The 22,655-nt window shown below is 41.5% G+C and overlaps 2 protein-coding genes across 3 annotated transcripts in view; both read left to right on the top strand.

The window, feature by feature from the left end:
* LOC139026105 (uncharacterized) overlaps positions 1 to 3,249 on the top strand; it is a 3,623-nt gene extending 374 nt beyond the window's left edge. Inside the window, exons 2-3 of the mRNA XM_070441393.1 lie at positions 1,039 to 1,146; positions 1,247 to 3,249. Coding sequence (XP_070297494.1) covers positions 1,039 to 1,146; positions 1,247 to 1,659 — 521 coding nt within the window. The 3' untranslated portion in view covers positions 1,660 to 3,249. The remainder of the gene's footprint in view (positions 1 to 1,038; positions 1,147 to 1,246) is intronic.
* Positions 3,250 to 3,976: 727 nt separating this feature from the next.
* LOC112076619 (CMRF35-like molecule 5) lies at positions 3,977 to 15,766 on the top strand. 2 transcript variants are annotated; one of them, XM_070441392.1, is made up of 7 exons: positions 3,977 to 4,287; positions 5,538 to 5,873; positions 5,997 to 6,317; positions 12,037 to 12,216; positions 14,563 to 14,660; positions 15,029 to 15,081; positions 15,354 to 15,766. In XM_070441392.1, the coding sequence occupies exons 1-6, from the start codon at positions 4,245 to 4,247 to the stop codon at positions 15,053 to 15,055; spliced, it is 1,005 nt and encodes a 334-aa protein (XP_070297493.1). In that variant the 5' UTR covers positions 3,977 to 4,244; the 3' UTR covers positions 15,056 to 15,081; positions 15,354 to 15,766. The 2 variants fall into 2 exon arrangements, with proteins under 2 accessions (XP_070297493.1, XP_070297492.1); XM_070441391.1 differs by lacking the exon at positions 5,997 to 6,317 and having other exon boundaries at positions 4,173 to 4,287.
* The last annotated feature ends 6,889 nt before the right edge of the window (positions 15,767 to 22,655 follow it).

Raw genomic sequence — 22,655 nt, 5'->3', positions numbered from 1 at the left:
CATGGACTACAACTACCAAGCACCATACTGTAACAAGGCTACAACTACAGAGCACCATACTGTAAACATGGACTACAACTACAAGCACCACACTGTAACATGGACTACAACTACCAGCACCATACTGTAACATGGACTACAACTACTAAGCACCATACTGTTAATATGGACTACAACTACCAAGCACCACACTGTAACATGGACTACAACTACAAGCACCATACTGTAACATGGACTACAAACCAGCACATACTGTAACATGGACTACAACTACCAAGCACCATACTGTAACATGGACTACAACTACCAAGCACCATATTAACATGGACTACTACCAAGCACATACTGTAACATGGACTACAACTACCAAGCACCATACTGTATATGGACTACAACTACCAAGCACCATACTGTAACATGGACTACAACTACCAACACATACGTTACATGGACTACAACTACCAAGCATCCTTCCCTCATAAACTACAACTATGAATCTAAAGACACACACCTTGTGTAGAAACTAGTCATTACATTTTCCACCTGCAGACATTGAATAAAGAACCTAACTTAAAAAATGCGTTGCCTGATACTCATATTAGATTGAATAATCTGACTGTGACATATGATACCTCATTAACAATTCCTCTCTATGTTCTGCTCTCCTCAACACCACATGTTTCTCTGTCTGATGTTGTCTTCCTCCTCCCTCCCTCTGAAATGAAGAAACCAGAAGTACAGTACAGTAGAGACTAGCTAATGTACCATCACTGTTACATTATGCCTGAGTACTGTCTTCTGGGTGTTCTAGGTGATGTGATGTTTCTTGGTGTTGTTTATCTGGGTGTTCTAGGTGATGTGATGTTCTCTGGTGTTGGTCTGGGTGTTCTAGGTGATGTGATGTTGGTCTGGGTGTTCTAGGTGATCTGATGTTCTATGGTGTTGGTCTGGATGTTCTAGGTGAAGTGATGTTCTCTGGTGTTTATCTGGGTGTTCTAGGTGATGTGATGTTCTCTGGTGTTGTTCTGGGTGTTCTAGGTGATGTGATGTTCTCTGGTGTTGGTCTGGGTGTTGTTCTACTACTGCTGGGACTGCTGCTGTTCATGTTCTTTAGACAGAGGAGAGACAAAGACAGGAGACCAACAGGTACGCTAGTTATCACAAACAATCATTATTTAAAGAATTAACAAATATGTCAAAAATAAATATAGATTTTTATAAATAACATCTTTCTTTTCCTCTTTAGCATCTAAACACTCTGCCAGACTGCTGGTGTCTGACTCCATGACAACCAACCAGGATCCAGACACAGGAACCATCGCTAACCAAATCTACGCCACAGCAACCAATCAGAACTCAGATACAGCCTGTGACATCACCATCATCTATGCCACGGCAACCAATCCCTGTCCAGATGACATCCACTTCAACGTTGGTCGGTCTTCAGAGGTCCCAGACATTGTGACCTATGCTACTGTCAACTACCCTGAGATCCAGCCTGACTACACTATGCTACTGTCAACTTCTCCAGAGATCCAGCCTGTCTCCACTATGCTACTGTCAACTTCCCCTGAGATCCAGCCTGTCTCCACTATGTTACTGTCAACATCCCCAGAGATACAGCCTGTCTCCACTACGCTACTGTCAACTTCACAGTAGCGTAGTGACTACAGTCACTTATTAATTATTACCTCATATCAGTCTCATTCTGAACAGTCACTTATTAAGTAATACCTCATATCAGTCTCATTCTGAACAATCACTTATTAATCATTAACTCATATCAATTCTCATTCTGAACAGTCGTAACCTTCTTGGATCTGCAAGAAGCCCAACCTTGATCATTATTCAGTACTATACAATTTGGTTGAATAATTTATTTACTAACTAACTAAATAATAACAGAACACACACACACTTGCATGAGACAAAAGTCCCTAGTGGACTAACAAGATATGACGGCTTGAAATGGACACTTATCATGGTCACATTCCATAACTATTCTCCAACTAATCGCATACTTTGCACACGAACCACCGCCCGTTCGGTATAGGAAATAATGAATGTATTTACGTGTTGAATGCTGTTCTTCGTTTATCTCGGTCGGAACTAAGCCTTTTCGGAAAGTTGTTGACCTTCCAGCTGTTTGGCTCTGATTGTCCGAAAGGGGTTTCCCTTTCCCGTCTTCTACTGTTGTTCACTCTGGAAGATAACCAGCCATGTCAACAGTGATGAGAGTTGGTGATGAGCATAGCAAGATAGTCCTTTAGATTCGTTTTTCTCGATATCTGACTTAAGACRGCTAATCAGCTGTACCAGTGATTGTCTGAGGTGAGCTTCTCGCCTCTTCCTCCTCGTGTTGGCACTCAGGATTCGGACCAAGATGGACATGAGCTGCAGCTCTTCGTCTCTCTGGTCTAAAGGAAGGTGAGTTTATCTTCTTCACCTCGTGTTGAGGTTAAGTTCTAACCGTTTCCATGGTCTCACATCTTTCTGGTCTAAAGGTTGATTTTTCAGCGTTCAGCTCCTGACCACTTAACACGCCAGCAGCAACACAGAAATGTTCTGGTCTGATATGTTAATTCTTAGGCAATCCTTTATACACTCTAGTAAAAATGGGGTGTTACCATCATGCTGAAACGCTCTCTGAGGTCCCTCAGGCGTGGCTACTTACAGGGCAATGTTTCATCAAAACTATGTACTCGTTAGAAAATTTGAATCAAATTCTTAACAAAAATATTATCTTCATTTTACAGTGTCTATAGGATGGAAACTTGACATATACATTCTACATTCTGCATTCTACATTCTACATTCGGATGTTAGAAATACTGTTCCAAAGTTAGAGTTTTGGGCAAAAGTCTCTCTAGACAAAAGACATTTCAATCCCAATACTAAAGGGTAGAGAGACAAAGTTTCCCCCTCCAGAGATTTACAGCAGGGTGTGAAGGTGACGAATCAACAGCCCTGGTTACTGTCACCCCCCATCAGTCTGATCCTCACAGGACAGTCATGACAACTGGGAAATGAGACTATGTGTATTTATCAATAAAGCACCAATATATTTATGTATTTGATACGTTCCATTCTAGCCATTACTATAAGTAGTCCTCCCCCACCAGCCTCCACTGGTGCTGTCAGTAAACCAGTACCTGTCACTCTGTACCTGTCTCATCAGCATGTACCACTGTCATTAGACGCACAGAGCTGAGATTGAGGGAAAGATGGAGGGAGAGAGAGCTGGAGGGAGAGAGATGGAGGAGACTGCCTCCAGTGGCAGAATAACTCTGTTCTCTCCTCTGTAGACAGCCTCCAGTGGCAGAATAACTCTGTTTCTCTCCTCTGTAGACAGCTCCAGTGGCAGAATAACTCTGTTTCTCTCCTCTGTAGACAGCTCCAGTGGCAGAATAACTCTGTTTCTCTCCTCTGTAGACATCTCCAGTGGAGAATAACTCTGTTTCTCTCCTCTGTAGACATCCTCAGTATCGTCTCTCCTCTGTAGACAGCCTCCAGTCTGAATGAGAGTGTTTGAATGGTGTTTCTGTGCTATGATCCATAGAGGACTCTGTCTCTCTTTCTCTCACCCTCCCTCTCTCTCCTCTCTCTCTCTACTGTGTGATGTAGGAACATAGATGTGATTGGTTAAGAGGAAGAGGGAGGGGCTGTCAGAATAACATGTGGTAGAGGGTTTGAACTAGTAGAGAGAAGAGAGAGATGCAGAAATAGGGAAGTACATAGTTGTACGAGGCAAAGAGTGAGTTAGAGAGAGGAGGGGCAGAGAGAGAGAGAGAGAGTACATGAAGTACATTAGTTTGTATTTAAGTTCCTATAGTAGAAGAGAACAGAGAGAGTTTAGACTGGACACAGCATATCAGGACCTATAGACACCTGGACCAACCTGAGAGACACGCATTATATCAGGACTATAACACCTGACCAACCTGGAGAGAACACAGCATTATATCAGGACATAGACACCTGGACCAACCTGGAGAGAACACAACATTATATCAGGACCTATAGACACCTGGACCAACCTGGAGAGAACACAGCATTATATCAGGACCTATAGACACCTGGACCAACCTGAGAGAACACAGCATTATATCAGGACCTATAGACACCTGGACCAACCTGGAGAGAACACAGCATTATATCAGGACCTAAGACACCTGGACCAACCTGGAAGAACACAGCATTATATCAGGACCTATAGACACCTGGACCAACTGGAACACAACAAGATGAGGATCCTGCTGATAGTCATCCTCCTCTCCTTCATGACAGGTAATAAGCTGTTTATAACTTCTATAACAATGTAATAACATCCAGTTAGTTTTCTTATAAAGGCTGCTACTACAGAAGGAAACACTACGGTGTGTTGTATGTACTGTGTGTATAATTTGAGGATGCCACTGGTGTAGGAATCCTAACCGTAAACATTTATCATCTATGCATAGTCACTTTAACTCTACCACATTTACATAACCTCAATTAGCCCACTAACCGGCCCCTGCACACTGTCTCTGACCGGTACCACCTGTATATAGCCTCACTGTTATTTCACTTGTCATTTTACTGTTTTATTCTTTACTTACTATTGTTTACTAAACCTATTTTTTACTAATGTTGGTTAGGGGCTTGTAAATAGCATTTCACTGTAAGGTCTACACCGTTGTATTCGGCCACGTGACAAAATAACTTTTATTTTATTTGATTAGTATACAAAACACTAAACAAGAGGTTTTTCTCTTGTCTGATTGACAGGTTGTTTGAGCTCCTTCAAAGTGACAGGATACTCTGGAGGAACTGTCATCATCTACTGTCATTATTCCACAGAAGAAAGAAGTCATGAGAAATATTTCTGCGTGGGCAGTTAGTTGGATTGTAAGATCAAATCAACTGATTGAAGAACACCTGGTTCCACAGTGGTAGATTCTCTCTGTATGACGTCACTGAGAAACTACTTCAAGGTGATCATCAGACAACTGACCAGCAAGATGAAGGGACCTACTGGTGTGGAGTGGACAAACCTATATACCTGACAGTTATACCAAGGTAGAGCTGGAGTGAAGAAGGGTGAGAGACTTTTACTTTAACTTATTAAATGAATTTAGCTACATATGTTATCACATGATCAGTACCACTAGTCAATGAAGTCAGTCTATAGTATTAGACTAAGGTTGTGATGTGTGTTCCATTGACAGATGACTGCTGTGAGAAGTCAGTCTATAGTATTAGACTAAGGTTGTGATTGTGTTCCTTTGACAGATGACTGCTGTGAGAAGTCAGTCTATAGTATTAGACTAAGGTTGTGATGTGTGTTCCTATTGACAGATGACTGCTGTGAAAAGTCAGTCTATAGTATTAGACTAAGGTTGTGATGTGTTTCCTATGACAGATGACTGCTGTGAGAAGTCGTCAGTCTATAGTACTAGGACTAAGGTTGTGATGTGTGTTCCTATTGACAGATGACTGCTGTGAGAAGTCAGTCTATAGTATTAGACTAAGGTTGTGATGTGTGTTCCTATTGACAGATGACTGCTGTGAGAAGTCAGTCACAGAGACGGCCTATCTGGGAGGAGAAGCTACCATCAGATGCAACTATCCAGAGGACCATGAGGACAGAATCAAGTATTTCTGCAAGGAACAAGATCGCTTCATCTGCAATTTCATGAACTCCAACAGCAACAAAATATCTGACCCCGTACAGCGATTATCTGTGTCTGACAACAGCAGAGAGATATTCTCCACAGTGACCATCAGGGACCTGACTGAAGATGATACTGGGACCTACTGGTGTGGAGTAGAAACCAGCAGGACAGAACAACATTACATTACACTGATCACACAGGTGAAGCTGCTTGTTAGAAGTGAGTATAAACTTCTTCTTTCTCTTTAACATGTGAACATAAACACACTCATATCTACTGTATGCAACAAAAGTAGTTTAATTAAAATCATTATTGCATGTGTTTTTTTAATGTCCCTCACAGATTTGAGGAACAGACCTGTAAAGAAGACAAGACATGTTGGGGAGGTCGTCAGTCTCTGGTGTAAATATCCACGGGAGAATGAGGAGAAAGAGAAGATATTTTGTAAAGGGGACAGTCCTTCAACATGTGAAGATAAGATAACATCTAGGACACAGAACAAAATGGCAGGCAATGGCAGGTTTTCCCTATTTGATAACCGTGAGAAGACCAACTTCACAGTGCACATCAAAGAGCTGAGACCAGAGGATTCTGGGACATACTGGTGTGGATCTGATAGAAGATGGAGACCTGCAGACTACACTAGATTTATCCTCTCTGTGGGTCAGTGGATCAACTCTTTACATCAGTGGTGGCTGGTGGGAGGAGATATAGGAGAACAAGCTCATTGTGAAGGCTGGAATGGAACGGATGGAAATGTATCAACTCATGGAAACCATGGAAACTCTGTGTGTCTTTGAGGATCAATACCATTCTATCTATTCTATTCCAGCCATTAGGATGAGCCACTCCTCCTATTTCTCCTCCCACCAGCCTCCTCTGCTTTCCATGCTGTACACCTGCAGTAACTATGTTATATACTGTCTGACCATGTAAATAATATATAGCATTCTATTATATCAGTCTATTAGTTATAACTACAGTATGTTAGTCAGTGTGTTAGTGGAGGCTGGGTGTTTGTAGTGGAATACAGTAACTTCCTCTGTAATAACTGTGTGTTTGTAGTGGTGTGAAAAGACACTGGACCAGAACACTGTAACTTCCTCTGTAATAACTGCTGTGTTTCTATATCTGCTCAGTATCACTAAGCAGTCATGTGTTCAAGATATAAAACCCCAAGTTTCAGTATGAATGTCATCATGAAACCTGCAGAGAGAGAGAGAGGGGGAGGGAGAAGAGAGAGAGAGAGAGAGAAGAGAGAGATAGAGAGAGAGAGAGAGAGCGATAGAGATAGAGAGAGAGAGGTAGATAGAGAGAGAGAGATGGAGGTGGATGAAAGAGAGACAGGGAGATAGGCTGAGCTATCACTCTTTTTCTCTCTCTCTCTCTCTCTTGTTCTCTCTATCACTCTCTTTCTCTAATTCAAATTCAAATCAAATTCAAGCTGCTTTATTGGCATGAAAAACATTGTTTCAATATTGCCAAAGCAACAATGTATAGAATATACATTGTAATAAAATTATAAACAATAAGAAATAATAATATAAAATGGTAGTAAAATAATAACAAAATTAAATACAAAAATAACAACAATAAAATGGTAAGTCAGTAGTAGAATGTAATAAATATAAAAAGCTAAACATGGAAGATGAAACTATAACTAACTTATAACTAAATAACTCTCATCTTCACCATTACATCAGTACTACACCTACCATCATCATTACCACTACTACTACTACTACTGCTACTACCACCATCATCATTACTACTACTACTACTACTACCACATCATCATTACTACAACTACTACTACTACCACCATCATCATACCACTACTACTACTATTACTACTACCACCATCATCATTACTACTACTACTACTACTACCACCATCATCATTACTACAACTACTACTACTACCACCATCATCATTACCACTACTACTACTACCATCATCATTACTACTACTACTACTGCTACTACCACCATCATCATTACACTACTACACTACTACCACCATCATCATTACTACTACTACTACTACTACCACCACCATCATCATTACACTACTACTACTACCATCATCATTACTACTACTACTACTACCACTACTCATCATCAACTACACATACTACTACTACACTACTACTACTACTACTATTACCTAACTACTACTACCGTCATCATCATTACTACTACAACTACACCACCGCCATCATCACTACTACTACTACTACTACTACTACTACTACTACTACTATACTACTATACTACTCACTACTACACTACCATCATCATTACTACTACTACTACTACTACTACTACTACTACTACTACTACTACTACAACTACCATCATCATTACTACTACAACTACCACCATCATATTACTACTACTATACACCGCCATCATCATTACTACTACTACTACTACTAACTACTACTACTACTACACTACCATCACATTACTACTACAACTACACCATCATTATTTACTATACTAGTATACACATCATCATCTACTACTACTACTACTACTACTACTACTACTACTACTACTACCATCATCTATACTACTACACCACCATCATCATGCTACTACTTACTACTACTACCACCATCATCATTACTACTAAGCTACTACTACTACCACCACCATCATCATCATTACTTACTACTACTACTACTACTACTACTACTACTACTACTACTACTACTACTACTACTATACTACTACTACTACTACTACTACTACTACTACTACTACTACCATCATCATTACTACTACTACTATACTACTACTACTACTCACATCATCATTACTACCACTACTACTACTACTACTACTGCTACTACTACCATCACTACCATCATCATTACTACTACTACCACCACTACCATCATCAATTACTACTACTACTAACTACTACTACTACTAACTACTACTACTTACTACTACTACTACTACACCACCACTACCATCATCATACTACTAACTACACCACTACATCACATTACTACTACTACTACTCTACTACTACTACTACTACTACTACTATACCACCACTACCATCATCATTAACTACTACTACACTTACTACACTACCACACTACCATCATCATTACTACTACTACTACTACTACTACTACCACCTCCACTACCATTCTATCTCATTATCTATTACTACTACTACTACTACTACTACTACTTACTACTACTACTACCTACCATCATCATTACTACTACTACTACTACCACTACCATCTTCATTACTACTACTACTACTACCACTACCATCATCATTACTACTTACACTACTACTACTACTACCACCACTACCATATCATTACTACTACTACTACTATACTACTACTACTACTACTACTACTCACTACACCACTACTCATCTCATTACTAACTACTTATACTACATCATCATTATACTACTACTACTACCACTACCATCATCCTTACTACTACTACTACCACCACTACCATCTCATTACTACTACTACTACTACCACTACCATCATCATTACTACTACTTACTACTACTACTACTACTACTACTACTACTACCACCACTACCATCATCATTACTACTACTACTACTACTACTACTACTTACTACTACTACTACCACCACTACCATCATCATTTTACTACTACTACTACTACATACTACCACCACTACCATCATCATTACTACTACTACTACAACTACTACACTACCACCACTACCATCATCTTACTACTACTACTACTACTACTACTACTACTACTACTACTAACTACTACTACCATCATCTTACTACTACTACTACTACCACTACCATCATCATTACTACTACTAACTTACTACCACTACCATCATCATTACTTACTACTACTACTACTACTACTACCACCACTTACCATCATCATTTACTACTACTACTACTACTACTACTAACTACTACTACTACTACTACTACCACCACTACCATCATCATTCTACTACTCTACTTACCATCATCATACTTACTACTACTACTATCACTACCATCATCATTACTACTACTACTACACCACTACCATCATCATACTACTACTACTACTACCACTACATCATCATTACTACTACTACTACTACTACTCTACACTACTACTACCACCACTACCATCATCATTACTACTACTACTACTACTACTACTACACTACTACTACTACTTACTACTACTACTACACCAATCCACACAATCATCATTACTACTACTTACTACTACTACTACTACTACTACTACTACTACTACTACCACCACTACCATCATCATACTACTACTACTACTACTACTACCACCACTACATCATCATTACTACTACTACTAACTACCTACTACTACTTACTACTACTACTACTACTTACTACTACTACTACTACACACTACCATCATCATTACTACTACTACTACTACTACTACTACTACTACTACTACTACTACTACTACTACTACTACTACTACTACTACTACTATACTACTACACCACTACCATTCATCATTACTATATACTACTACCACCACTACCATCATCATTACTTCTACTACACTACTACACTACCATCATCATTACTACTACTACTACTACTACTACTACTACTACTACTACTGCTACTACTACCACCACTACCATCATCATTACTACTACTTACTACTACAACTACCATCACATTACTACACTACTATACTACTACTATACTACTACTACTCACTACTACTACACCACTACATCATCACTACTACTACTACTACTACACTATGACTGTAACTACTACTACTACTACCACCTACCATTCATCATTCTACTACTACTACTACTACTACTACCATCATCACAACTACTGACCACTTACCATCATTTCATTACTACTACTACTACTACTACTACTACTACTACTACCACTACCATCATCATTACTACTACTACTACTACTACCACCACTACCATCATCATGACTAGTACAACTACTACTACTACTACCACCACCATCATCATTACTACTACTACTACTACTACTACCACCATCATCACTAAACTGCTATCATTACCATCACCCTACTACCCATACAATTTGGAATGATAATCACAAGAACAATAATAATAGTAACAACAATAATAGTAATACCAATAATACTACGTTACTGTTTACTATGCAGATGTTATTATTCAGTATCCCTCAGGCTATGGCAGGCAAACACATATTTGGCTGCAAGAGAAGCCATTGCTCCTTCGCCTATGAGTATTTTGAGTTTTTCCTCTGGGTTTAATAAATTACAATTTGGAATAAATGTAGTAATTTCTGTGAATAATGAATTTCTTGGTGAGGAACATTTCTCACAGTAAAGGAGAAAGTGCATCTCTATCTCTACCTCCCCTGTTGTGCAGTGACCACATACACGCTCCTCTTTGGGTAGCCATGTCTTTTTATGTCTGCCGGTTTCTATGTCCAAACGGTGGTAACTCAGCCTGTACTTGGTAAGGATCTGTCTCTGCTTCGTATCTCTGACAGAGTAGAGATAATCAGCCAATTCATATTCTCTGTTTAGGGTCAGATAGCAATTTAGTCGGCTTTGGGATTTTGTTTTGTTTTTCCAATGTTGTAAATATGAGTCCTTTGATTGGTTCATGATTTTGTTGATTGGAAATCTTTCTTTTGAAGCAGTGCTGGTGTCAGCTTGGTTGGTTAGGTCCAACACCAGCTGACTGAGAGGGCTCGTTTCTGGGCTCAGCTCTTGGGTTTGAAGTGCTTTAAATTGCAGACTTGAATTTGGACTTGAATTTAGATGGAGCCAAAATTTTAATGATCTTTTCTGTATTTTCATTACCACTGGAAAGCGACCCAATTCTGCCCTACATGCATTAGTTGGTYTATTTCTCTGGACTTGTAGAATTTTCTGACAGAATTCTGCATGTAGGGCTTCAATTGGATGTTTGTCCAACATTTTAAAGTCCAGGATATTGAGTGGTCTCCAAACCTCACTTCCGTAAAGAGCTATTGGTAAGATTACAGTATCAAATATTTTGGTCCAAAATCTAACTGGGATGTTGATATTAATAATTTCATTTTTATTACATACAATGCTCTGCGGGCTTTTTCTTTCAGTGCATTCTCTCTATCACTCTCTATCTCTCTATCACTCTCTATATCTCTTTCTCTCTCCCTCTCTCTCTCTCTCTCTCTCTCCATTTCTCTCTCTCTCGCTTTCTCTACTACTCTCTTTCTCTCTTTCTCCCTGTGACTCTCTCCCTCCATCTCTCGCTCGCTTCATCTCCATCACTCTCTCTCTCCCTCTCCTCACCTTGCTTAAACATTTTCCCACTTGTTTCCATTGTTTTCAGTGGCACCAACCACCATTATCACAAAATCAACAACAACTACAGCACTTCCAGCCACAACCACCTTCATCTCAAAATCATCATCATCATCAGCATCATCATCACCATCATCATCACTATCACCATCATCATCACCATCATCACCATCATCACCATCATCATCACCATTACTCAACGGATTTGGTAAATCGACATTTACAAATTTGAATGTACAAGTCTCATTTTGGTTCGTGTTAGACATGTCTGTATGTAGTGTTATGATATGAGGGTAGGTTTAGTGTAGAAGTCTGTATGTAGTGTTATGATATGAGGGTAGGTTAGTGTTATAGATGAGGTAGGTTAGTGGTAGTACATGTGTAGGTATGTGTTATGATATGAGGGTAGGTTAGTGTTATGATATGAGGGTAGGTAGTGTATGATTGAGAAGGTTAGTGTATGATGAGGTAGTTAGTGTTATGAATGAGGGTAGGTTAGTGGTAGACATGTCTGTATGTAGTGTTATGATATGAGGGTAGGTCAGTGTTATGATATGAGTGGTAGGTTAGTGTTATGATATGAGGGTAGGTTAGTGGTAAACATGTCGTATGTAGTGTTTATGATATGAGGGTAGGTTAGTGTTAGACATGTCTGTATGTAGTGTTATGATATGAGGGTAGGTTAGTGTTATGTATGAGGGTAGGTTAGTGTTATGATATGAGGGTAGTAGTGTATGATATGAGGGTAGGTTAGTGTTATGATATGAGGTAGGTTAGTGTTATGATATGAGGGTAGGTTAGTGTTATGAATTGAGGGTAGGTTAGTGTTAGACATGTCTGTATGTAGTGTATGATATGAGGGTAGGTTAGTGTTATGATATGATGGTAGTGTTAGTGTTATTATATGAGGGTAGGTTAGTGTTATGATATGAGGGTAGGTTAGTGTTATGATTTGAGGTAGGTTAGTGTAGACATGTCTGATGTAGTGTTATGATATGAGGTTAGGTTAGTGTTAGACATGTCTGGATGTAGTGTTATGATATGAAGGTAGGTTTGTGTTATGATATGAGGGTAGGTTAGTGTGTAGACATGTCTGTATGTAGTGTTATGATAGAGGGTAGGTTAGTGTTATGATATGAGGGTAGGTTAGTGTTATGATATGAGGTAGGTTAGTGTAGACATGTCTGTATGTAGTGTTATGATTGAGGGAGGTTAGTGTTATGATAGAGGGTAGTTAGTTGTATGATATGAGGGTAGTGTTAGTGTTATGATATGTGGGTAGGTTAGTGTTAGACATGTCTGTATGCAGTGTCACCTTGTAAAGTTACAGAACACCTAGTCAGGTTACCGAACATCTTGTCAGGTTACAGAACAACTTGTTAAGTTACAACACCTTGTCGGGTTACAGACACCTTGTAAAGTTACAGAAACCTATCAGGTTAAGAACATTGTAGAGTTACAGAAACAACCTGTAGAGTTACAGAACACTTGGTAGGTGCAGAACACCTTGTAAAGTTACAGAACACCTAGTCAGGTTGACACTTGTAAGTTACAGAACAACCTTGTCAGGTTACAGACCACTTGTAAAGTTACAGAACACTTTTCAGGTTACAGACCATCTTTTCAGGTTAACAGACCACCTAGTCGGGTTACAGAACACCTTGTAAGAGTTACAGAACACCTTGTCAGGTTACAGACACCTTGTAAAGTTACAGAAACCTTGTCAGGTTAAAGACACCTTGTAAGTTACAGAACACCTTGTCAGGTTACAGAACACCTTATAAAGTTACAGAACACTAGTCAGATTACAGATCTCCTCGTCAGGCTACGGAACACTAGTCAGGTTACAGAACACCTCGTCAGGTTACAGAACATGTAGTCAGGTTACATAACACCTTGTTAGGTTACAGAACACTTGTACAGTTACAAGAACACCTTGTGAAGTTACAGAACACCTGTCAGGTTACAGAACACTTGGTGAAGTTACAGAACACCTTGTCAGGTTACAGAACACCTAGTCAGTGTACAGACACCTTGTAAAGTTAAGAACCTTATCAGGTTACAGAAACTTGTAAAGTTACAGAACACCTTGCAGGTTACAGAACACCTTGTAAAGTTACAAAAACATTGTCAGATTAAAGACACTTGTAAAGTTCCAAGACACTAGTCAGGTGAGAGAACACCTCGTCAGGTTACAGAAGACCTTGTCTGGTTACAGAACACTTAGTCATGTTACAGAACATTGAAAGGTTACAGAACACCTTGTCAGGTTACAGAACACTTGTCAGGTTACAGAACACTAGTCAGGTTACAGAACACCTTGTCAGGTTACAGAACACCTAGTCAGGTTACAGAACACCTTGTCAGGTTACAGAACACTTGTCAGGTTACAGAACACCTAGTCAGGTTACAGAAACCTGTCAAGTTGCAGAACAGTACGCAAGGCCACGACCCTAGACTTAGCAAGTATAGTGTAACAGTAGGTTTGTCTAATCTGTTACGTAACAGTGTGTGTGTGTGTGTGTGTGTGTGTGTGTGTGTGTATGTGTTCCAGGTACCTCAGTGGTCGTCATGGTGTCTATTAGTCTGGTAGTGTTACTGCTGTTGATCAGCCTGATCATAGTCTACAGAGGAAATACAACAAGGCCACAGGTGAGAAACACACCCACACCACACAACACACACAACACACACACACACAACACACACACACACACACACACACACACACACACACACACACACCACACCACACACACACACACACACAAACACCACACACAACATGTCTATAAAGAGAGTCTGTTCTTTTTTTCAAATATCTCAGTTTTATTTCAGATAAATTCATTTGCATAATATCCACATCATCATTGCGCCCTGGTTGAGAAGAAGAGAATGAATAGTCCCTGAGGAGTGTCTGACACCTGCCTGGTTCTGGGGATGTGAAACGCTCTTCTCTCTCTCTCTCTTCCTGCCTCTCTCTTTCTCTGAGTGTTGTGTGTGTGTGTTGTGTTCCACAGGATCTGTCTCTTCAACATACAGAGTGAGTCCAGACACAGGAATCAATGAAGGGGTCAGTGTCTGTATTATAATTATTATTTTTGGATTGAAACATGTCAATGAGTTGTGTTTTATTAGTCATACTATTGTCTCCTCTTCCTCTACTCCCCTCTGCCTCTCTCTCGCTCTCTCGCTCTCTCTCTGTCTATCTCTCTCTCCTTGTATCTCTCTCCCACATCTCCTTCTCCTCATCCTCCTCCTCCTCCTCTCCCTCTCCCTCTCCCTACTCCGCCTCCTCCTCCTCTCCCTCTCCCTACTCCTCTTCCTCCTCTTCTTCCTTTCCAGGGTTGTCATGGTGATGGTGACTATGAAGAGATAAAGGAGCGCCCCCTACAGTCAGACTCAGACGCTGCGACCTCCACCATCTATGCCACCGTCAACTTACCCACAAGCCAKTCTGACTCTCTCCACTACTCCAGCGTCAACTTCCACAAGATCCCCAGATTCCCCAACGAAGCCACTGACACCATTACTAAAGAGGGCAGCTGCCCCAATGAAGCCACCGCTTCCATTGCTAAAGTGGGCACTTCATCATGTGACTATGCTACTGTGAACTTTGGTCAAAGCCCCGTCTACTCTACTGCCAATCATCCACACAGCTCCTCTGAGGCTCCTCCCATCTACTCCACAATCAGCAAACCCAGAGACACCTGAGTCAATGGCAACCAATCACAAGATACATACATACACTGGCGACCAATCACAAGAGACATATTTTAACTATATGCGCTGACCTCTCTCTCTCTCTCTCTCTCTCTCTCTCTTTAAATATTAGTGTTTCCTGTTCAGAGCCTTGTTGTTATGGTAACACTCCCCCTTCTTAGGGCCAGGGTCTAGTTTTCTGAATTTCCTCCTGACTGACGTGCCCAAAGTAAACTGCCTGTTACTCATGCCCAGAAGCCAGGATATGCATATAATTGTTAGCATTGTATAGGAAACTTTGAAGTTTGTAGAAATGTTAAAATAATTTATGATCCTATAACACAATTGATATGGCAGGAGAAAATCCAAAGAAAAACCAACCAGTTATTGTTTTTTTAGGTCCCAGGCTCTTATAATGGAAAGCTATGGGTCCTATGCAATTCCAGCTCCCAGAATGCAATTCCAGTAGCTTCCACTAGATGTCAACTGCCTTTGTTCAAGGTTTCAGGCTTTTCTTCAAAAACGAGGAAGAATTTTGAGTTTTGGTACAAAGAGTCACAGTTGAAAATCAGTCTGCGGGCGTGCGAGGAGAGGACGTGCACTTGCTAATTTTACTTTTCAATTGAACATACTTCTTTCCGTATGAAAAATTATAGTTTATTTACATTTTTGCTGGTTGTTTAGAGTCTTATTGTTACAGTAACAAAATAAAGTACATATTGAATCATGAAAGTTGTGAAATATTAGTTGTGTGCTCTAGTTATTTATGAGTTGGTGTTCTGTAAAACATTGCAATTTCTTAAAACTGTTGATGCTGTTTTCTTTTTCAAGTATTGTAATATTGTTTTGCTGCCTTATTTCAACCTTTTAAACATAACCATTAACCATCAACAATTAATATTAGTGTTTCCTGTTCAGCCTCTTCTTGTTATGGCAACACTCCCCCACTGTCATCAACCATTAATATTAGTGTTTCCTGTTCAGAGTCTTGTTGTTATGGTAACACTCCCCCAGTGTCATCAACCATTAATATTAGTGTTTCCTGTTCAGAGCCTTGTTGTAGTTGTAACACTCCCCCACTCCCATCAACCATTAATATTAGTGTTTCCTGTTCAGAGTCTTGTTGTTATGGTAACACTCCCCCACTCCCATCAACCATTAATATTAGTGTTTCCTGTTCAGAGCCTTGTTGTAGTGGTAACACTACCGGCACATGTTACATAACTTTGCACCTGAGAACAGGGACCAATCCCTGCTGCCAACCTTCCCACTGTTCCTCTTCATTTGCCTGTTTCTCTGTTTCATTACTATCTGAATAAAGTGTCAGAAATAAATTGCAGGAAATTAGCTTTAAAGTAGTAACATTTTTCTGGAGAAGGACCCCCGTCTAGAGGTCAGGGGTCAATGACATTCATCCAGCAAATCTCAAGTGAGTTGCATTATTATGCAAACTTAGGGCACCATTTTCGTGGTGTAAAATATGTATTGTGTCGCACAGATCCGCGCTCTATTGCACAACTAAAATTGTACCATAGTCACTTCCTGTTTCTGCGGCAGTAAAATAAAAGTCAAAGTCATGACATTGCATGAATAGTCACTTCATAGCAGCTTTGAGAAAAGCTAAGAAATGTTTAGCACCTTGAAAATATCTTGCGGCTTGAAAATCTCACCCATAATGTTGCCCCAGGATTCAAATCAAATCAGGTTTATTTTATATAGCCCTTTGTACATCAGCTAATATCTCGAAGTGCTGTACAGAAACCCAGCCTAAAACCCCAAACAGCAAGCAATGCAGGTGTAGAAGCACTGTTCAATTTTACTGGGAGAAGAGTTTCACTACTCTGTCAGGAGTCATATAGTCATGTTATGTAGCACTATATTGGATCTCTCAAATATGGTATCCATCCAATCGGCAGGATACATTCCGAGTAAAAATGTCAGATTAGTCCTGTGAACTGGGTAGTGCTTTGGCTGACCCCCTTAACTTCTTTGGGCTAGGGGGCAGTATTTTGAAGTTTGGATGACAAACGTGTCCAAAGTAAACTACCTGTTACTCAGGCCCAGAAGCTAGGATATGCATATGAAATGTTTGTATGCTTTTGTAAGCGGGGCMCTGTCCTCAGATAATCGCATGGTATGCTTTCGCCGTAAAGCCTTTTTGAAGTCTGACAAAGCGGCTGGATTAACAAGAAGTTAATCTTTTAACAGATGTATAACACTTGTATTTTCATGAATGTTTATTATTACTATTTCTGTCATTTGAATTTGGCSKTCTGCWATTTCACCGGATGWTGTCGAGGTGGGTCGCRAGCGGCACGCCTTGCCAAAAGAGGTTTTAAATATCTGCTGCCGCATTACTTCCACCTCCTTCCTTTTCTCGGCTCATTCCAGAGAGGATTAGCTTGGTAAGAGCTCTAGACTGTATAAACACAGACGTATACCTGCAGCTATTCAATAGCTTGGAGCAGCTAACTAGCTAGCTATCTATCCTCTCCACCTGGGTCCTCTCCTGCCCCCCCCCCCCACTCGGTTTGGCTTGTGCCATCTCGTTTGGGTTTCGTCCTTGTTTTTATTACTTGTGACAATGTACCAACCTGGCCGATACACGGTTTGGTCTACCATTATTGCGGCGCTGAGGGTTTGTCTTAGTATTCTATGTGACTTGTCTGTCCACCGGAACCCGAAGGCTAAGCCTACCCTGCAAGATCTGGATACTAAGTTTCACTCCTTTTCTGTTTACAGTTAAGACAGTAACTATCCTAGTTTCCCTTGGAAACTCACTTTTCAGCTACAGTATTACACTGCAGTCTTGTACAGTGTGTAGCTGGGGTTTTCTCGTTTTCTGTTTACAGTTAAGACAGCAACTATCCTAGTTTCCCTTGGAAACTCACTTTTCAGCTACAGTATTACACTGCGGTCTTGTACAGTGTGTAGCTGGGGTTTTCTCGTTTTCTATTGTACTTACAGTTAAGACAGTAACTATTCTAGTTTCCCCTGGAAACTCACATCTCATCTCTATTAGAACACTAAGGTAACCTGCCTAAACGACTACCAAATCGAAGCACTCACGTCTGTAGCCATGAAATGCTTTGAAAGGCTGGTCATGGCTCACATCAACACCATCATCCCAGAAACTCTACACCCACTCCAATTTGCATACCGCCCCAACAGATCCACAGATGTCGCAATCTCCATTGCACTCCACACTGCCCTTTCCCAACTGGACAAAAGGAACACCTATGTGAAAATGCTGTTTATTGACTACAGCTCAGCATTCAACACCATAGTGCCCTCAAAGCTCATCAAAAAGCTAAGGACCCTGGGACTAAACACCTCCCTCTGACTCTGGATCCTGGACTTACTGATGGGCCGCCCCCAAGTGGTAAGGGTAGGTAACAACACATCCCCCACGCTGATCCTCAACACAGGGGCCCCTCAGGGATATGTGCTCTGTCCCCTCCTGTACTCCCTGTTCAATCATGACTGCACGGCCAGGTACGACTCCAACACCATCATTCAATTTGCCGATGATCACAGAGAACGACGAGACAGCCTATAGGGAGGAGGTCAGAGACCTGGCCGTGTGATGCCAGGACAACAACCTCTGGTAGGCCTGATCACCGACAACGACAAGACAGCCTATAGGGAGGAGGTCAGAGACCTTGCCGTGTGGTGCCAGGACAATGACGAGACAGACTATAGGGAGGAGGTCAGAGACTTGGCCGTGTGGTGCCAGGACAATGACGAGACAGCCCATAGGGAGGAGGTCAGAGACCTGACCATGTGGTGCCAGGATAAGGACGAGACAGCCTATAGGGAGGAGGTCAGAGACCTGGCTGTGTGGTGCCAGGACAACAAACTCTGGTAAGCCTGATCACCGACAACGACGAGACAGCCTATAGGGAGGAGGTCAGAGACCTGGCCGTGTGGTGCCAGGACAACAACCTCTGGTAGGACTGATCACCGACAACGACAAGACAGCCTATAGGGAGGAGGTCAGAGACCTGGCCGTGTGGTGCCAGGACAACGACGAGACAGACTATAAGGAGGAGGTCAGAGACCTGGCCGTGTGATGCCAGGACAACAACTTCTGGTAGGACTGATCACCGACAACGACAAGACAGCCTATAGGGAGGAGGTCAGAGACCTGGCCGTGTGGTGCCAGGACAACAACCTCTGGTAGGCCTGATCACCGACAACGAAGAGACAGACTATAGGGAGGAGGTCAGAGACCTGGCCGTTTGGTGCCAGGAAAACAACCTTTCCCTCAACGTGATCAAGACAAAGGGGATGATTTCGGACTACAGGAAAAAGAGGACCGAGCACGCCCACATTATCATTGACAGGGCTGCAGTGGAGTAGGTTGAGAGCTTCAAGTTCCTTGGTGTCCACATCACCAACAAACTAACATTGTCAAAGCACACCAAGACAGTCGTGAAGACGGCACGACAAAACCTGACTGGTTGCATCACTTCCTGGTATGGAAACTGTAGTGCGAACGACCCAGTACATCACTGGGGCCAAGCTTCCTGCCATCCAGGACCTCTATACCAGGCAGTGTCAGAGGAAGGCCCAAAAAAGTGTCAAAGACTCCAGCCACCCTACTCATAGACTGTTCTCTCTCCGGCCGCCAAGTCTAGATCCAAGAGGCTTCTATACAGCTTCTACCCCCAAGTCGTAAGACTCCTGAACATCTAGTCAAATGGTTACCCAGACCATATGCAGTGCCCCCCCCTGTTTACACCACTGCTACTCTCTGTTGTCATCTACGCATAGTCACTTCAATAACTCTACCTACATATTACCTCAATCACCTTGACTAACCGGTGCCTCCGCACATTGACTATGTATCGGTACCCCCCTGTACATAGTCTCGCTATTGTTATTTCACTGCTGCTCTTTAATTACTACTTACTTTTATCTCTTATTCTTATCTGTATTTTTTAAATCTGCACTGTTGGTTAGGGGCTCGTCAGTAAGCATTTCACTGTAAGGTCTACACCTGTTGTATTTGGCGCTTGTGATTAATAACATTTGATTTTATTTTATATTACACTGCTGTTTTCCACACAGTGTGTAGCTGGGTTAGTGCGCAATAGTTTTTCTGTTACACTACTTTACAGTCCATACAATAACTATCCTAGTTTCCCTTACAAACTCACATAACATCTAGATTACACTACTTTACAGTCCATACAGTAACTATCCTAGTTTCCCTTACAAAACTCCACATAACATCTAGATTACACTACTTTACAGTCCATACAGTACTATCCTAGTTTCCCTTACAAACTCACATAACATCTAGATTACACTACTTTACAGTCCATACAGTAACTATCCTAGTTTCCCTTACAAACTCACATAACATCTAGATTAACTACTTTAACAGTCCATACAGTAACTTTCCCCTTACACTCACATAACATCTAGATTACACTACTTTACAGTCCATACAGTAACTATCCTAGTTTCCCTTACAAACTCACATAACATCTAGATTACACTACTTTACAGTCCATACAGTAACTATCCTAGTTTCCCTTACAAACTCACATAACATCTAGATTACACTACTTTCACAGTCCATACAGTAACTATCCTAGTTTCCCTTACAAACTCACATACATCTAGATTACACTACTTTACAGTCCATACAGTAACTATCCTAGTTTCCCTTACAAACTCACATATCACTTAGATTACACTACTTTACAGTCCATACAGTAACTATCCTAGTTTCCCTTACAAACTCACATAACATCTAGATTACACTACTTTACAGTCCATACAGTAACTATCCTAGTTTCCTTACAAACTCACATAACATCTAGATTAACTACTTTACAGTCCATACAGTAACTATCCTAGTTTCCCTCTACAAACTCACATAACATCTAGATTACACTCCTGGTCTTATTGTGTGTGTAGCTGTAGTTGTCATATCCGCTATACTAGCCAGGGTATATACTAACCATCTCTTCTTCCTACAGAGAGAAACTACCATTCTCACGTATGGCTTTCTCTCCACAGGCAGCCGACCTAAGAAACCTAAGAAGGGTTGGACTCAGCAGTCATCCTCTTACAGGCCCAAAGGCCAAACTGAGAGAGGTGGAGTCTCCATGGGCACTGAATACAGTGATGAAAGGCTATGCCGGCCACCGCTTTAGTTCTGGGCCTCAAATGTCTCAGGGTCTTCAAGTGTTGACGCCCTGGTTGACTGAATGTTTCCCAATCAGTTCCGATGAAGGAAGGAGTGTCAACCCTCATTCTGGCCAAGGATCTGTATGACAGAAGTTAACCGGCCATTACAGTTGTCCACACACTCCCCTCTCGCTGTTGCGGGTGAACTGGAGCTTCCCCAGTGTGTTTTGCAGACTAGGAATGGACGCTTTTCACAGATGCAGGCAATATGAAGCTTTATGAGTTTCCGTTAACTTTGGTGAAGAGAGTTCTGGGCCAGTGACCATCCGACCGGACTCTCACATTGCATGTTGCGACACTGTTACTGGCAGCATCTCGGTGGAAATTTGCTGGACTCTCAGGGTGGTTCACCTGGCCTTCACCAGTCTCCAGCCTTACCTGGATCTCAGGGTGGTTCACCTGGCTCTTCACCAGTTCAGCCCTACCTGGATCTCAGGGTGGTTCACCTGGCTCTTCACAGTTCCAGCCCTACCTGGATCTCAGGGTGGTTCACCTGGCTCTTCACCAGTTCCAGCCCTACCTGGATCTCAGGGTGGTTCACCTGGCTCTTCACCAGTTCCAGCCCTACCTGGATCTCAGGGTGGTTCACCTGGCTCTTCACCAGTTCCAGCCCTACCTGGATCTCAGGGTGGTTCACCTGGCTCTTCACCAGTTCCAGCCCTACCTGGATCTCAGGGTGGTTCACCTGGCTCTTCACCAGTTCCAGCCCTACTGGATCTCGGGTGGTTCACCTGGCTCTTC

This window comes from Salvelinus sp. IW2-2015, unplaced genomic scaffold (assembly GCF_002910315.2).
Source record: "Salvelinus sp. IW2-2015 unplaced genomic scaffold, ASM291031v2 Un_scaffold3881, whole genome shotgun sequence".
Classification (NCBI taxonomy): Eukaryota; Metazoa; Chordata; class Actinopteri; order Salmoniformes; family Salmonidae; genus Salvelinus; species Salvelinus sp. IW2-2015.
This window is presented reverse-complemented; position numbering and strand designations above follow the sequence as displayed.

What these genes read in the sequence shown, in the direction of transcription:
- LOC112076619 (XM_070441392.1), top strand. Translation starts at nt 4,245, where the DNA reads ATGAGGATCCTGCTGATAGTCATCCTCCTCTCCTTCATGACAG. An exon ending in GGTGAAGCTGCTTGTTAGAA is followed by an intron (nt 5,874 to 5,996) that starts GTGAGTATAAAC and finishes TGTCCCTCACAG; the next exon opens with ATTTGAGGAACAGACCTGTA. An exon ending in TAGATTTATCCTCTCTGTGG is followed by an intron (nt 6,318 to 12,036) that starts GTCAGTGGATCA and finishes CATTGTTTTCAG; the next exon opens with TGGCACCAACCACCATTATC.